Source organism: Anopheles nili, chromosome 2 (genome assembly GCF_943737925.1).
Source record: "Anopheles nili chromosome 2, idAnoNiliSN_F5_01, whole genome shotgun sequence".
Classification (NCBI taxonomy): Eukaryota; Metazoa; Arthropoda; class Insecta; order Diptera; family Culicidae; genus Anopheles; species Anopheles nili.
Genome location: NC_071291.1, coordinates 1,376,013 through 1,393,500, shown reverse-complemented (window position 1 = coordinate 1,393,500; position 17,488 = coordinate 1,376,013). Strand labels below are relative to the sequence as shown.

At 47.7% G+C, this 17,488-nt stretch overlaps 1 protein-coding gene across 1 annotated transcript; it reads left to right on the top strand.

Moving 5' to 3' along the window:
* The first annotated feature begins 119 nt into the window (after window positions 1-119).
* Window positions 120-8,355, top strand: LOC128730774 (coiled-coil domain-containing protein 174). The gene is made up of 5 exons (XM_053823853.1): window positions 120-161; window positions 246-664; window positions 727-1,097; window positions 7,208-7,732; window positions 7,796-8,355. Exons 1-5 carry the CDS (start codon window positions 120-122, stop codon window positions 8,353-8,355), a joined length of 1,917 nt encoding a protein of 638 aa, XP_053679828.1.
* The last annotated feature ends 9,133 nt before the right edge of the window (window positions 8,356-17,488 follow it).

Below are 17,488 nucleotides of genomic sequence, written 5' to 3'. Positions count from 1 at the left end.
TTTGCCAGCGGTACACGGTTGAAGTGGGCTTGTTGAACTGTCAAACGGTTGGTTGCAATCAGCTGTTTGACGCGGAGAAATGTCAATCAGAGCCATAGAGCGTAAACAATTGCCGCAGGATGAACGATCCAAATCGTAAAATTGAAATTGATAAATCTTCGGTAAGTACTTTTTACCGCCCCTTGGAACATCTCGTAAATATCGGAGCAGTATGTAACAGTAGGATCTTTTTATCTTCTGAACAGCTTCTTAGTTTGAAAGCGGAGCTCCTACGAAAGCAAGAAGAAGTGGGAAGAGCGAAGGCGTCCACATCCGTAGAAAATTTTGTACCGAAAAAAGCAACAAAATCGAAAGAGGATGGAATCGAAAAACGCATGGAGCATGGAGACAAAAAGAAAAAAATACGCCCCATCGTCGTTGAGCTAGAGGACTCAGCACAGCTGGCACGGTCAAAGCAAATGCTGCAAGCTAAAGCAAAATACTACGAACGGATGGTAGCTTCTGGTGGTTCACTGAATAGTGATGAAAATAGTTTAGTGATGTTCAATAAGAAAAAGCAAGACACGAAATCAGTTAATATCTTGTCCGATGATTCGGCACAAGATAGCAGCGCAAGCTCTTCGGATTACGGAAGTGAAGGAGAGGAAGAAAGTGACAACAAATGGTAAGTATAGATTCTGCTTTAAAACGTACTCACATCTAACGAAATGTGTTATGTCTGTTTAGGGTTGAATACACGGATTGCTTAGGCCGCACAAGAAAATGTCTCAAGCAAGACTTGAAAGAATGTTTAGCCAGAGACAAAGACCTGGAAAAATCAATGGCACCCCGTGAGGGACAACGCAGAGAAGATTTAGAACGACCATCCACCACAGTGGCTTCAGCATCAAAAGCACCCGAAGAGACCGCCACCAGAAACCTAAATGATGTAAACGACGCCGACGACGAAGGGGAAATCGTGGGACCTATGCCTTCCGCGGCCAATAATGAAGAGGACGTTGGTGAGCGGTTCAGAATGATGAGAGAACAGTGGGCCCAGCAGGAGGAAGCCAATTTGGAAAAGGACTCAATGCATTACCAAGATGTTTTGTTCGATGGTAAGTAAATTTAATTGTTAACAACTTGTAGCATATGCCAACTAAATTTTATTTGAACTATTTTAAAATAATCATTCGCAATAAGTCAAACTACGTTGAATAACATTCCCAACGTCCATGGCTTGATTATTCTTTGCAATATTTTTTACCATGTGAATAATTGAACATTATATAGTACGGTAACATGTAAAAAACGTTGGAAAGATACGAACTCACTGGTTCCCAGCTTCCTTCTAAATGGTTCGGCTAATGCAATTGAGTTTGCTCGCTTTAGCCAACGAACCCTTTCAATGATAAAGGAGGGCGAGAATTAACGTACGGTGGGTTTGTGATTGCATAGATAGGGCATCAAGAAGGGGTAGAATTATATATGAAGCGGCAAAATCGCTTCACTTAAATGGTGTTGGATGGTGGCTTGATGGCTTGATCGAGGAAGCGCGAGTTAAAAGGGTCACACCGCCTGTGGTTTCAAATACGCACTTCCGAAAGTTGTTATGCAAATTTGCATTCCCCCACGGCCAGCCGCTAGTTGTTAGTGATAATTGGCAGATCCACTGATTGTCACAAACATAATACTATCGGAAATAGCGCTGGCCGTGTGTGTACTCACCTGCATCATTCCTGCAGCTGATGCCATTTGAACGGATTTACGAATTCGGACCGACGTTCAGTCCCTGGCGTCCCGTGTGATATTTCGAATAACACAATAAACGTTTAACACGCAGCACAATAAATGCGTTTTAGGTTTTGTGTATGGGAAAGAAGATTTTATGTCGTTTGTTTGAGCGCCCCCCCTGGAAAGGTGTGCCAGATAACGAATACTTAGGACGTCCGCCGTTCATTTCCCAAATCACATTATCCACGTTTTGGGGCGATTTATTTTCACTGTATCGTGCAAACGGCTTACGATTTTCGGGATAGCTATTAGTCGATTCAATGTCCGTGTTTAATCTAACATCTAGTACAACCGTGTTGCATCTCTGCCCGACGATTGCTGTCGTAATTCGTTATACAATCTGCAGAATTGCAATTTCCTTCTCTACTTGGATATTTGTAGGAAAAATTCGAACAATCGCTTGGATATATTTTATTTTCTTCTGCTCTATATCTCTTTCAATTCTACTCAAGCTGTTACGTACGGCTTTTTGAATTGCTGTGTTGATAACACACAGCCATTTTATGTTTACTGCAATACTGTCCGTTGCTTTCGAATGTGAATGCCTATCTGGTCACTAGAAAGAAAACATTGTTCGTACTTTACGAGTTTATTATTACCTCTAATGGGTTGGGGCTTGAGCAATTCGTTTTAGCAAACATCAAACGAAAGAGGAAAGAAATAACCCCATGGAGCTGCTATGGGAGCGTCTCTTAGACGCAAGATTCAAATTGGGAAGATGGCACGCGACTAATCTTGACTAATCTCGACACTGATGCAGCTTCTGATTCTGCTTCTGCTGACTGTTCTTTGCCCCAGGTAGTCGGTGGCATCGGGTTGCCATTTTACTCTGATATTACGATTGTTTCTCCTCCTCCGTAGAGGAATAGAACATTAACATACTCGGTAGACTTTCTATTTAGTCGGTGACGAATGCAAATGGTGGCTATTGGAGTGGTAGCTTCAGTGGCTTTTACGGTATTTACAACTATGTACAACGTTCTAGCCCTTGCTCCTAACAACTTTCTCGGGGCCTTAATAGCGACTAGCAATGGAACAAAGCGACCAAATCGCGACATTTTCAATCGTTTCATCTAACATGACACCTAGCAAGGGTGCTTCATCGAACTTGCGGTATCTCTGCGATGCAGCGCAGTGCAGTTTCTTTCAAACGTAATCACTAAGGATCCTGCCAACCGAACCGAAAAAGGATACTACTACACGCTACTTATTATACGCATCTCGAAAGGAAAATTTGCTACCGTTGGTTTGTGTTTTTTCGTTCTGTTTCGGAGCCGCGGGATCGTCGACGTAGACGCATAGCATCATCACAGATAACGCCAAACGAAACCGCTTCGCTTCTTGCCAAAGCCCGTTGAGACCGGCATGTTGCTTCATTCTTGGAATGCAGTCGTGCGGCTTTGCAATGTTTCAAATTACATATCGGAAGTCCGCCAATGGCTTGGCGCTCGCTAGTGCGCCGTTTAGTACCGATTCTGGAACACCGGAAAATGGTTCGATGCGACCACCGCCATCAGAAAAACGAAGCAACTGACGGGAAAGCCAGACCCAGAGCCCATACGTTGCGAGTGGGCTGCGCTGGTGCTGGTGCTTGGAATGGCGTTACTTGCGCTGCTACGATCGGCTGATGTGGCGTTGTTGGAGTCATCCGCGGCGATGCTATCTTTGTTCCGCCGATCGGCAGCCGTTGCTACCGGCTTCAGCGTGATGGTGATTTGCGTCGTAACATCTCGATGACCTGGGGCAGAAACTGCGCCACCATTGTGCAGAACGTCCCGGTGGCGCTGCTGCGACGACGTGCGATGCATCTCGCTTCGATCACCGTCCATTCCGGAAGACTCGGCCATATCCTCGTCGTCACTGTTGTTGGGCGGTAGATGATGATGCATTCCGACACCACCGAGCCGGTTGCGATGGTGTGCATTCAGCAGGGAGGTTTCGATTGAACGACGGATCTCGCTGCGTGTCAACTGGTTGCACAGGTCCGTACTGCAGTAGCAGTAGTCGATGCTGTTTGCGCTCTTACAATCGTTAATGGCCAGGTTTTCGCCGCACGTTCGTATCTCGATTTCACCTGGAACGGGGGAAAAAACAACGAAAAAAATAGGAGACCCATGAGCAAAAGTGCCTTCAATAAAAAGTACTAGGGCGCGCCAATGGCTGTTAATAAACCAGACAGCGGTTCATTGACGATGTCTCAATTTTAAAGCTACCGTATCGATGGGTGTATGCTCTGCGAACTCGTTAACCTTCATCGATGGGCACCGTAACACCTTCGAGGCGGCCCGTCTTAAGTGCAAACGCTACAATTAAATGCCAATAAATTTTGCTTGCAAGTCGTGACGAATGCCGCAGCCCTCCAGAGCATAGATAAATCAACCAAGATATAAAAAGAGAAGCGAATTACAATTTCATGGCAAGCTGAGCTTGAACTTAGCACACGTTCGTTAGCATTCGAGAGAACTTGACTAAGGGGGAAAGGACACAAGTTCGTTAAGGACATATTTGGATGAACATTGAGTTAAGACCAGAAGCCCATTTGAAGGTTACATTGGCTTCCCAATCTTTGGGTTGGGTCTGCCTTAGCATACAAGGGCTAGTTCCAACGCTTTGGGCGGATTGCGGCGAAGGGGTAAAGGATTGTTGATAAGGATTGAATGGGGAATTGGAGGGAGGGATAACAAGACACAAAACAAAACCATTCTGTTACGATGTCCTCCAGAGGTATTAGAAGCTTTGAGCTAACCGTGCCACAAGTATTTATTTATTAGACTACTGAGTGTTAGAGAAATAAATCCGAAATCGTAGTTAACTTCCTAACGAAACGTACACACTGTATAGAACCGATACTTGGATGCAATTTGATTACGCCCTAGCCAAAATGATTCTTGCTGCATTATTGGAGATCCTTTGGCTAGGAAGTGATGTTCTTTTCAATTACCAAATCACTTATGCTCAACTCCCAATACAAGCAGGTGCTCAGATGGCTAGCTCTATGAACTTGTACATGAACGACGCGTGTGCACATTTAGTCGTAAATGTACCCGCACACAGCACGCAGAGTTTCGTAATGGTGCGAATATAATTTAAATATTACACGATTTTCCATCTTCCGTCTGTTGTCCTTACCCATAAAGCCCCCCAAACTGCTTCTAATGAAGGAAACACCGGTACATAGCTCCCTCATTCCGGTTTAGATTCGGTTTCTGGCCAGTGCGTTGCGTGCAGAGCTAATAAACTTTCAATCTTCATTAAAAATGAAGCTTGTCATCGACCAGCCTCGGAGAAGAGTGCGAGCGAGCTAGTAGGACGCTTGGTGCAGAAGTACGTGAACCGAAGATAGGCGGAAGGATTTTAGAACCGTACCGGCTGATGCCAGCCACTTGAGAATGTGTGTGGAATGTGCGGAACATAAATTCGCATCGAAGCACAACCGTTGGAAAGGACGTAACCGGGGATGAGTGAAACCGTAAGACAGCGCAGCACGCAGTCCATTAAGATGTCGTACCATTAGCGCGATTTTCAATGTGTCACATCGAACAGGAATCGTGCCTTCACTGGGACGGCCCGGCAAGGACGTTTACTTGCGTTCTGTACGTTGACAACGGAGCTTTTTCGAAAGGAATATCATTAAAATTAAATTTTCGTTCCCTTTCATCATGCGGTGTGTGAGTTTAGGGCAATGGACAGGGCTTTTACATGGTTGTTGGTGCGCACGTGCGTGTTCGTTTTAAGATTACACACTTGCCGTTGCCTTTTATCAGAAGCCTGTTGATGATAATGATTTGTATGAATCCAAGAAGCACACCTCACCTCCTTCACAAACGGCTACCACACATTGAGGCAGCATCGCGATTACTGGCGTTTTCCCTTTCATACGGTGCGAGTGACACATTCCCGCGTCAAGAGTGTGCCAGGATGCAGGGTTGTTATTCGTTTTTCGGGGCTTATTTGTTTCCTCACATTCATGCGACTTTTGCACTGGAGTGTGTATTCCGGCTCCGGCCATTACGGCGCTCCCGCTCTCGGGTTTGTTAATGAAAACTGCTTGCATGGTATGGTGGCTGTGGGGAGGAGAAATCCCAGACCCTTATGGAACGCCAAGCCCTGATGCCTAAATGGGCGAAAGTTTTCGCTTCGGAAAGAAGAAAAGTTTCCGGCGAGATAGAAGCGCATCGCGAGAAGCGTGCCCTTCGGGGGTGGGCGTTCCTTTTCACGGTGCCAGGAAGGTGAAACGAAACTTTTCTATACCACCGATGCGATGTGCGATGATGCTGGCTGTAACAGGGCTTGCTAATTTTTACAGGCTTTTGACTCGCTTGCGAATAGATAAGGCGAGTTTTTGGGGTAAGATAAATACGGAACAACGATGAATGAGTTGCGCGAGAAGCGTAGGAAAAGCGCTGCTTGCCGGGGAAAACCAGCCAAACCCCACCATGACGCTGGGTAATCGGCGAGGCAACGATGAAACCCGATGGAAACGACGCAACGGCACAATAGTGTGCCACAGCCAGAGGTCAGACACAGGACACGAGTTTAGGGGCAATAATGGGCGATTAAAATGGGGAAAATGCAATCTTTTTCCCGCGCCAAAAACGAGTTGCTAATGAAATCCAATTTAATCGCGCTCTGGGTATTCGATCCGTGTAAACGAACCATTATTGCAACATGGTGCGGGTCTGTCGATGATGGCAACCAGAAACAATATAACGTAATAAATGTGACTTTCAACCGTTCTCCCATCCAGCAACCGCACCGTTCTGTGGTTTGAACTAATTTTTCGCATCCTGCCCTACTGCCGGCAGTCGGATGTGGTGTGGATTGCAATTTTCAGCTCTTTCCAGCTGTGCTTTCCTTTTGTGCATTCTCAGTTTCCGTTTGGTTCTCAACGTTCGTCCCCCCTTCAATTCGTAAGTGTGTGTAATCTTCGAATAGAATGAAGATTTTCTTTGAACCGGAAGCACGGTCGTGCTCGTTTCTCAACAACGCTATACAACGCAATGTCCGGTGGGTCGAAGGGGAGTAATTTAATTAAAAACTTGCACAAAAATCCCTACCGAGCCGGGTCCCTCGGTCAGTGGAATCACTGGATGGGTCGAGCTTCTTTCGCATTTCGCTGTACGAGTGTCAGATACGGAATCGCACCGACGGGAACGTACAATTTTGCATCGGCTAGAGGATTACTATTCATATTCATATTCTTTTGCAGAACGGGCAAATGCGATGAACAAAACCAGATTTCGAACATCACTGCTTCTTTTAATGTGGAACATTTATACCACGTAAGATAGGAGGTTGTATTGCTGATCGTTACGTTACATTTTACTAGTTTATGGATAAATCATGCACTGGGTGGATGACGGGATGCTTAGTAGGAACTACGTTATATGTGTTCCGATGAATAATGTGCTCGATTGATCTTTGTATTTCATAGAGGCGCGAATGCACGGTGTTGGATACTACGCGTTTTCGACCGATCAGCAAGAACGAAACCGGCAACGGGACGAGCTGGACACGATCCGTGAATCAACGGTGGAGGCGCAAAAGGAACGTGAAGCACTGCGAATGGCACGAGACAAATTAATCAGCGATCGGGTGAAGGCTGCACGTGCACGACAACGGGCTCGTTTGGGCTTGCCACCGGAAGTAGAAGAGGAACAGAAAAATGACGAGGCAAAGCACGAACCGTTGTACGATCAGGATGAGGAAAAGCGTCGTTCGAAAGCCGAAGAAAAGCTGCGTAAAAAGAAGCAAAAGGAAGAACGTCGCCGAGAACGCGAGCGGGCAGATCACGTGAGACCATGGGACGAAGGAAAGGAGCAAAATCCCGAAGATAAAGAATGGGTCCCGGCCAAAGAGCGGTTCATTCTGTCGCAGCATGAGTGGAACGATCTGAAACGAAGCGAACGGATCGCAGAATTTGCTCCTCCACCAACCGATGAGCGATCGCGTCCTGCAGGTGTTTCATATGACAACACTCAACGTTGGTATCAATCGTGCCATCCTTCGGATCATACATCAGGACAACCACCACATCAGGACACCCACAGACGTCAATCGGAATCATCCGAAGCGAGCGATGATGAAACCCCCCTGGTTGGTCCAATGCCACCGATGGAGGCTGCTGTGGAAAATGCACCTCAATCTATATCTCTAGAGAACATTCCCCTGCCGGAAGAAGATTCAAACGTGCGAGCTTTGTACTTCACGACCAAAAAGAACTCCCAACCCAAGGAACTAAAACGGCGCAACCTAAATGTTGTGGAAATGAGCCAACCGGCTAAGCGGACAGCTCCAGTCCCGATTCGTAACGAATTGAGCGACTCCGAGGAACCAGAGAACGGCCCGTGTAAAGTTCAGCAACAGCGCAACACGGGAGCGGAGATAGAGCCTCCAGCGACGTACGAATACTATGGACCGTCGGATGTCGTCGCAGGTCGGCATCGGTCGCGAACTGCACCGGAAAGTAAATTAAGCTTGGAAGCATCCATTGAAGCTGGGCTAAAGTTTTTGAGGAACCAATCGGACAAAGCCGGTGGTCCAGGCACCAAGAATCGCTGGTCCTCCAACGCTGACTATTGAACACGAAATAAATGGAGAATTTCTCCACCAAAATCGAGTTTTGGTGTGTTTAGTACAATCGATAATAATGATGATAAGAATTTATGATGTTGTAGTATGTCTGAATATCATTGAAAGCGTGATTATGAACCTGGAATGGTTCGTGTCAGAACTGAAGAATTCCTCACTCGCTAGTTGTAAGGGAATAGGTCACTGTGGAGACGACATACCAGATGTGTCGCAAAGGCCAACCAGACGAAACTTAGGAACTGCATTAATTCGAACATCCCCGTTTCCCTTCCATGGAAACCATCTGAACGTAAAGGCGTTACGAGACTCTGTGCAGGAGGGCCACCTTATTCAAAAAAAAAATACGCTTGACGTGTTTTAATGAGGGGTAGATGCCGCGCTCAAAAAGACATCTGCAGATCCGCTGGTATAGAATGGTGACTCGAACAGTGCAGAGTGAACTTCACATAGCAAAGCGTTAAAGACACCCTCAAGTGCACTAGCCATCTTCACTTGGAATGCTCTCTTTTCCTTTCTCGCTTATGAAGGTTAAGAGCAGACTCTCGTCATCATCAGTAGCATCAGCATCATCGTCCTCGTTCGCTGTCGCTATCCGATGGTTAGCTGGACGGTGGTGTCGTGATCATTATCGTTTTTGTCACCATCATAATCGTAATGTAGCATCTTGTCCAACGGGCAGCATGCGAGAGTTCGCTCTGCTCTTTTGCCAAAGGTTCGTTTGGGACCTTCAAGTTGGAATGGCCAACGCATGAACCGATTTAAAAATCTGTTTTACGATTATGTTTGTGAAGATAAAAAGAGAAATCATTCGGTAATGTCACTCAGAGTGTAGTGCAGCTTCGGAGTACAGCCTCTCTCTTTCCGCTTAGCGGTTATAAAAAGCCACAAAATTTGTCAAATTTCACTCATGACGCCTTTATCAGCGAAGGGCTCAAGCAGTTTCGGGGTCAATTCAAGGGCAAACTTGTTGGTATGAGAGGAGCGTTTAAATGAAAATATACTTTTTGTACTGCACAAATGTGTACTACTTACCGTCGACTTGTGTTAAACAACTCGTGTATGTCGGTGGACAATCAAAGGCATACTTCTCTTCGGGTCGAAAGTCCTCGCAAGTGCCTTCGACGGTCGGAACGCTACTCTGGCCGTGGTGCGTTGGCAGCGTTCGGAACGGTCCATCGGCACCTTCTCCGCAGATATAACATTTTCTGGCTGCAGCGAACTGAACCACCCAGAAGCTCGTGCATAGGAGTGCTGAAATATAAAGAGAAAATTGTTTTGAGACATTTTTGGACGCATAGAAAAACTAGTTTCCTCATCAAGAAAGGGATCGGAAAATGAGTAAATTAATATGACAAATACATCCATCCAACAGATTGCGAAAGCAATCTTAACTTTTGCTCGAAAATTTCTGCGAACTACTCATCTGCAACCATCTGCACTTTTGCAATCTCGGAACGATTTCTGTGAACAGGGCGTCATTTTCGTGGCCGCCATTCGTTGAACTTTCGTTCTATTTTGGGGCGCATCATGGCTCTTATTGTGCTCTTCTTATCGAAAGCATAGAAAGGGTCAGTTTTCTAACGGAAATTTGTTTTCGTTGCAGTCAAATCCAGGATTTTCATGAAAACGAGCACTCTGACTATTATCGTCTCTCAATCTATCAATCGGTTATCGGGTGAGGCAACATATTCCTGTTTTGAATTACGTTCAGTTCCATATAGTGATGACACAATTGAAGGGCTCTTTCAGAGAGACCACAATGTTTTTATTTTGTAAAGCGTGTGTTTCGACGCACGAGCGAAAAGGGGTCATTTAATTACAGGAAATGGAAACGACCAACGCAATTGAAAATTCTCAGCCATCTCAGCCGCTCCAAACTATCGCCTTCGCTCGTGCTACATGCATTGTGTAAGATCATATTGCAGAAAACATAATAAACGTGATGAGGGCTCAGGTTTGAAGAAATGTTTTGATAACGTACAACCTGCAACCGACTCACGGAAATGCTGACTGTGATGGAACACTACCTGTATTAGCAACGATTCCTTCCAGGGAAGAAGTGTGCTCAGGAAAACAATAATTTCAGTATTAAAACCTCACAACGTGCATGGCTCTACACTTTAAGCATACGCTTAGAGTTTCTACTCCATTCTCCATATTGTAGGGGGAAAAACCACACAGCACATTCTGGAAACGTGTTTTTGGCATACAATTAAGTTGACTCCCTTTCTTCATTCGTGCCAGGTTGTTCCATGTTCCGTTTTGGATGGTGTGCCGTAAGTTTGGTTTGAATTTCGTCCACAACCTGCACCAACGGTTGCACGAATGGTGTCAGCAGCGGAACATATGCGCCCCAACTGCAACAACACTGCACATTTGCATTTGGGAACGCATCAAACGAAGAGGATTCTTCCGTGCTGTCTGGGGTGCTGCGGTTCGCGGTTTGATTCGCTAAATAAAATTGCAATTTAGACGGCCACAGTCACGGCAAATGTCGGCCACGTGATGTCGAGCAAAGACGGGCAGGACACTGGAGACGAATGAGCGAGCGAATGAATGAAAAATGTCGAAATGATTGAGCAATAATCGCGACCATCCATCGTGGTTCCAACGGGGTGGAACCGAGCCGTTGAGTCGTTGCGATCGACTGGCTTCGACCAGCTGGTTCCCCGTAATTGGGATGTAGGAAGCTTGCTGGAGCCGTGCCGTCAAACGACGAAACGTGAGAAGCTATTTACCGTGGTCCGTGTCGTCGTAATTGAGATTTATTTAAGAGGTCCACCGGTCCCGGTCAGTTCCAGTGCCGATCGTACGGCTCGGCTCTACCATTGTCACGGTACCGTGGATCCAATTGAAGGGAAAAGGTTCCACCCGCAACGCGCACGGTTCAGCGAGTCAGCGATAGAACGCTTTCGTTGGGCAACCCTTTGCAGGGGAATGGAAGCTATTCAGCCACAAGTCCACCTTATCGTGTGGGTCGGCTAGAAGGGCTCCCAAGCAGGGCATCGAATTGCCGTGGCAGGTGAAGCCCTGTTCTTGAGAAACTCCTCGAACGTGCCCGCATTGTAACATACGAACGGAGGGCCATTGTTGAAAGCGAGCCCATTTCCCGCTCGACGACGTCAACGCAAAAAGCAAAGCTTGACTCGGAAGTCAGGTTTCTTCCGAAGTCCGTTGGGAAGAAAGCTCTGATGGCACTTCCAATTGTGTCGGCATCCGGGTTCGTCCCGGAGAGTTACTGGCTCGTCGGAATCTCTATTAACTCTCCGGGTGCTTCGTTTTCGACCGTTCGTCCACATTCGCCCCACATTTCCCGGTCTCGGTGCATTACATTGTATTTTGCGAACTCATCTTATCAAAAAATCAAATGGTACGGTACGCGAGGGAACACTTCTCCGCTTTCGTTCGAAGGGCCACCGTAGCCACCGCAGATTCTCAAGCTAGCTCAAGCCGTCTAGAACGACGATTGGGGCCTTGGAACTACGGAACGGAAACGACGTATGAAGCAGTATGCCATTATAAAAAGCGGGAAAGGACGCGATAATATAATGCTCAACATAACTTGCGCAACTCATCATCGATACCGATTCACCACCATCGAGCACTCCTCAAGCTCTTTAGGAAGCGATTCCTTGCTTCGATTCGTTCGAACATTTCCGGTCACAATCGCCGTCGGCGCCATCCTTCATCCAATCCCAGACCGGTGGATTTAGCCCTGCACATTCAGCGACCATTCAGCCCTGATCCCGACCAAACACTTTACTTCTATTCCTAGTATGGGCGCAGCCTCTTTCGTTAGGCTGCCGTTCAAGGGCTTTTGGGCCCTTTTTTATGCTCCGCCAAACCTTCGCTGGCTAGAGATGGCTTCGCTCCCAACACGTGCATACAAGCCTCGTGCGGTTGTTTCCATTATTCGCGTTATTATTATTATTACTATTAGTAATAACATTACGATTTCTGTACGTTGATCTTGCTCCGTGCTACCGCCAGGTATTCCCATTTCCCATTCAGTAAGCCGCCATCATTCTAGAATAAGGCGCTTCGATTCACGTTCACGTTTTTATTTGATTACATTTCATGCTCCCCGGCAACAGGATTCGCTAACAGTCGTTAGGCATCCCTTCGCGTTTCTGATTTGCCTGCGGGCTTTTTCCCCGGCACGGATTCGATTCCCCGGCGCTCGAGGGAGCAGACCAAGATACTAAGCTGTGTTTTGTTTTCCTTCCCGCGCGATTGCGAGGACGACCACGCCGCTGCAGCACGTCGAGACTGACGCGGAGCAGAACACACGCGCCCGGTACCGGGAAAGCAAAATAAATATTCACAATCTTATGAAGGATCCCATTTCCTTGGCCCGGCGCCCGGGCGCCTTCCTTTTCCCATTAGATTTCCTTTTCTTCGTCGAACGCTGCCGCCGCCGATGCCGCCATCGCTCGAGGGCATTTACTCAGCCGACGATGCGGTGGTACCAGCTAGTTACTATTTCTCGCCATTCACCCGCGATCCAAGTAGGCCTTCTCTCGTCCACGTAAGCCGACGTTACCAGTGGAGACGGTTCGCCAGCTGGGATCTCGCTTCCGTCAAGCGAGTGCTGTCGGTCCGGGACGGAACGGAAAGTCTTTTCAAATCCTGCTCGTTGCTCTTTCCGGCCGAAGCTCACGTGAAAGTGTCACACGGGCACGAATCGTGCCAGAATGTGCCACTGAAACTGTCGTAAATCAATTTAGAGCAATTTACCATCACCGACGTTGCCGTGCCGTGCCGTGCACTTGAGGGAGCTGGTAAGTGTGTCTTTTCCGAGATCTTTTCTCGCCTTGTAGCATGTTGCAAATGGGTCGCCTTCTCGGCTAGACGCAGGCTCGAACGGCTCATCCTCGCTGTCGTCGCCATTGTTCATCGCCTGGCGCTGCCAGGCGTTTTTTGATGCAATTAGTCAGCGATGTGTCGTCGGTCCCGGAATGCAACGTTGATGATAACGGGCTGCTAAGCTTGAAAGTCAGGTCATTTTCGCCCTTGCAGCGGAAGGGATTAAGAGTCACTGGGTCGAATGAATCTCTCTTCCTGCGGCATTTCCTTGTTGCGCGCATTCGGTGTAAGGTTCTGTGATGCTAAAATAGCTCGCTTACGACCCTCGGGCGCTACATCCGGCCTGTGGAGACCATCTATCAGAATCCCCAACTTGACACCGGACGCGTAGCTTTGTTTCGACAGCTCGCTACTCCCGAGTGTCATTGGCTCAAAGTCAAACATCACGCCAACGAGATCACTGCTGCATGTTTGAGCCGTTCTTCGACCCCAACAATGAACATTGGCGAGGTGAGTCATCATGTCACTGCCAGCAAGTGTGATTAGATTGTATTCCCAAACATCATATCCTGCCCGCCAAAACCAAAGTCCTCCGGTCAACCGAGCATCCAATGAACCGATGGACCGGTTGGGCATTCCAGTCAACCGAGAAAAGCTCTTCCAACCCTTCAGCATCCAACTGTACTGCTCGAAATCCGACCAGTGGAAGGACGCTGCGTTCGAGCATCGTGACTGCAAATAGGGTCCTTCTCCTGAGAGCCCCCACGGTACCATTCGGAAGTGAAAATCGCTTTTCGGTCCAGTTCAAAAATCGAAGCTCACTCAGGTGTAAGAAGCTTCGTGGCTAGGAGCTACTGCTTTTGCTGCTGCTCCATGCTTTCTGGCATCTCGAGTGGCACATTCGAACGAAACACCCTTTTCCCAACAAGTGTAAATGGGACAACCGAGTGTGTGTGAAAGAGAGAGAGAGAGAAAGGTAGATGCTAGTGGTGCGCCACTTGACAAACAACAAAGCGGAAGCTCTTCATCAAACACACCCAACGCAGCGGTTGCTGCGACTAAAACGGGTCTGCTCGGTTTCGGGTCGATGGTCGCCATACTAATGGCCGAACGTCTGGAGTGCGTTGCAATGCCCTTGCCCCGTTGATTCCTGCGTGGCAGGACCTCCGTGCGCGTAATGCGAATGTCGGCGGGTGTAAAATTAACATACAACATCCATTTAGCAGTGAGCGAAAACACACGCCTGGGACGACAGTGCTGAAGTCGACAAGACGCGCAAGAGTCCACTCGAAAACTTAATTTTAAGTGACATTTTGTCTGCTTCTACCAAGCCCGATGGCTGCTTCGGAATGCGATCCGAGCGAGACAGCGCACGTTAAACTCCCGGGAGCAAAATTCACACAAACGAATCCCCGCTTAAGGGGCCAAAGCCTTGGGAAAGCGAAGAAAGAGTGTCCCCAGACCCTGACCGGGCGTCTCCATCGTGGCTGCTCGACACGATTGCACGAAAACAAACAGTCGAAGGAAGGCTATGGGCAACAAAAAAAAACTCTAGCGATGAATGAGTGTTTCCGGTTCGATAAAGCACAAGCCGACCGTTGAAGGTGGAAAACAAGGAATCGCGTGCGATATTGTCGCCACAACAAGGAGAGGGTTTGGGACGGATGTTTCTCTTGTTTTTTTTCTCTTTCTCCGGTATTCACCGATGTGGTGGATGGCCCAAGAGAAAAAGATAATTCGAAAGCTTATTTCACCCTTCTCGCACTTTCCAATCTCGTATCTGAGGGTTTGTGCTTCATGCGGGTAGCTGTTCGCTTTTTTTACTCTTCTCAGCATCTCATTATTTACAATAATGGACAAAGCACATCCAGCATTAAAACTGGACCGAACCCGTACCAAACCAAACCCATTGCTAGCGTTTTTGAGACGGAAAGTGCTGAGTCAGCCGGATTGCAAAAAAAACACACACACACACACACAAAGCGACCACACCAAAGACCGCTGCACCGGTAAGGCGTACGGACAAATTATAAAAATCGTAAACATCCGACTTTTTCGGAAATGATAGCACACAATTAAACTCCCCGTGGTTCGCGCACCCTCTCACCAGCGTCCTTTTCGTCCTTCGCCCGGTCGTCCGGCGGTCACAACGAATTTCCAAATACCGGAGTACCGGAAAAAGGAGTCGTAGTCACTCCCGGAACCCACTCGTGATGGGTGGCGCGTTGGCTCGATTTTTGGTACAAAACTTTCCCCATCGTTCTGCGTTATCTAACTTTCGCCAGGCTGCTTCCAACCGAGGACCAAGTGAAGCGAAGCGAGACGACAAAAAGCCACGAAACCACCGGCAACAGCAGCGTCGGTGGCCACCCAGCCGGTGAAGCCTATCCGGTACTCTGCCGTGGGAAAAGGACACGCTTTGCTGGATGCCCCAGTGGAACCGAACACGAGAGGTAGCCTACCCGGCTGCATTGGAGCCGGTGGTGGAGCAAACCGCTGGAAAATTTTCCCACAATCGCGGTAACCTGCGGTCCGTGCAAATGTTCCCATCGCACACGTTTTCGGGTTTCGAGCTTGCCATCGTTTTCGAGGAGCAAACAGGACTCCTCTTCGCAAAGCTGCAACCACGCTGCGTGTATTGCTTGCGCTCTGCGAGGGTGTCAGTTGCTTGTTGCTTTTCGTTCCCTCATGACCAGAATGCCGAGAGTCCACTGGCGAGGGAGACTAGGCGTCTAATGACTTCCAACCGATTGAGGTCAGCTCGGACTATCCATCCAGGAAGAAATTGAATGTTGTAAATGATCACTTCAAGCACTTCTACCACAAATACCTCACAGGATCGCAAACCGCACCGAGCTGCGAGCGGGAGAGTGAACAAACTTTGATTCTGACATCCCAAATCACCGGACATGTCCTAAACGGTCCCAAATCGCTAAAAACCATCCTCCACTCTAGTGCGCTTCGAAACTTCCGCTGCATTATGCGCTCTGCTCTCTGCAGCAGTTTCAGCAGCACGACAGCTATTTGTCCCATGTTCTGGGATTTGACTCGACCGCAACTCTTGTGCAGTCCTCGGCCTGCCGGATGACCCTGAAACCGTGCGCAAACACATAACCTCACACCGGAAGCCGGGCGTGAACGGCGGACCGGACGGGGTTGGGATTTGTCGCGTAATGAAGATATATCTCTACAGTAAAAATGCTTAATGGGCGTTATTTATGGAAGGTTGCAAAGGTACGACCTTCCGAGGGTTTTGCCTGCGTCCTTTTTTAGGACGTCGGTCGAAAAATCTGTGTATCATTTCCGAGCAAGCACTGAATTATGGAGCTCAATTTAGCTACCTTTGCCACGGTTGGCCGGTTGGTTTGCTGGCGGATTGGTATAAAAATACAAATTATTACTTTGACGGAGCGTTCGTTCCCGAGATGTCATCGAGCATCCTTCGACGTCAAACGAAAGGATGTCGAACTCGGCATCCAGAGCCCCCCAATTGCTGGCACAGCGAAGGAGGACAATTTTGCAACGATGAAACCATTCCCGATATCAGGAAGCGAAATGGGAAAGCAACGGAAACGATATTATTATTTCATCCAGTGGAATCGGTTTCATTCTGCTGAAGCAGACACGTCTCTCGTGCGATGTTGGGTAGATGGGCGCCTCTCTTTCCAGTCACTCCAGCAGAAGGTTGTCTATTTTCTCCCGCAAACAATCATACCGGTGGAAAATGATACCCATAAAACAGTATACTTTTCGCGTTCGCTGCTCCGCTGCTCGAAAAGTGGGATTTATTGTGGAACCAGAAAAAACCTGTTTTTCTCGGATAAAACCGGTGATTACAGTACCACGGTTCGCCCGGTTATATCCCGGGGAGCGATCGGTGTCGATTTCCACAATTTCTGACGAAGCACTGCAGATAAACAATAACCAGATAGACAAAATATTTCTCTCGAATGTTATTTGCACCGCTCCAGCAGACTATTCGCGGAAAACTGTGTTCATTACCTGTGCGCGTTTCATGGTTTCGAGCGACGTCGAATCGAAACATAACGAAGTCAATTACATATTTCGCAAGCCCTAAACGGCTTGTCGGTTCAGGTCAATGCGCTTTCTTGGCGCGCCAAAGCTCACGACCGAGATTCATTTGAATAATTCGAATATTTTCGTTATCAACTCTCCACGGGTCACTATGGAGTTGCAAAGCGTGAAGCACAAAAAAAAACCATGCTGTTAAAAGTCAATAAATCTCATTTACTGTGCGTACGACCAGAAAACGTCCGTGGGCCAACCCGCGTGGCGATATGTGTATATATAGATATAT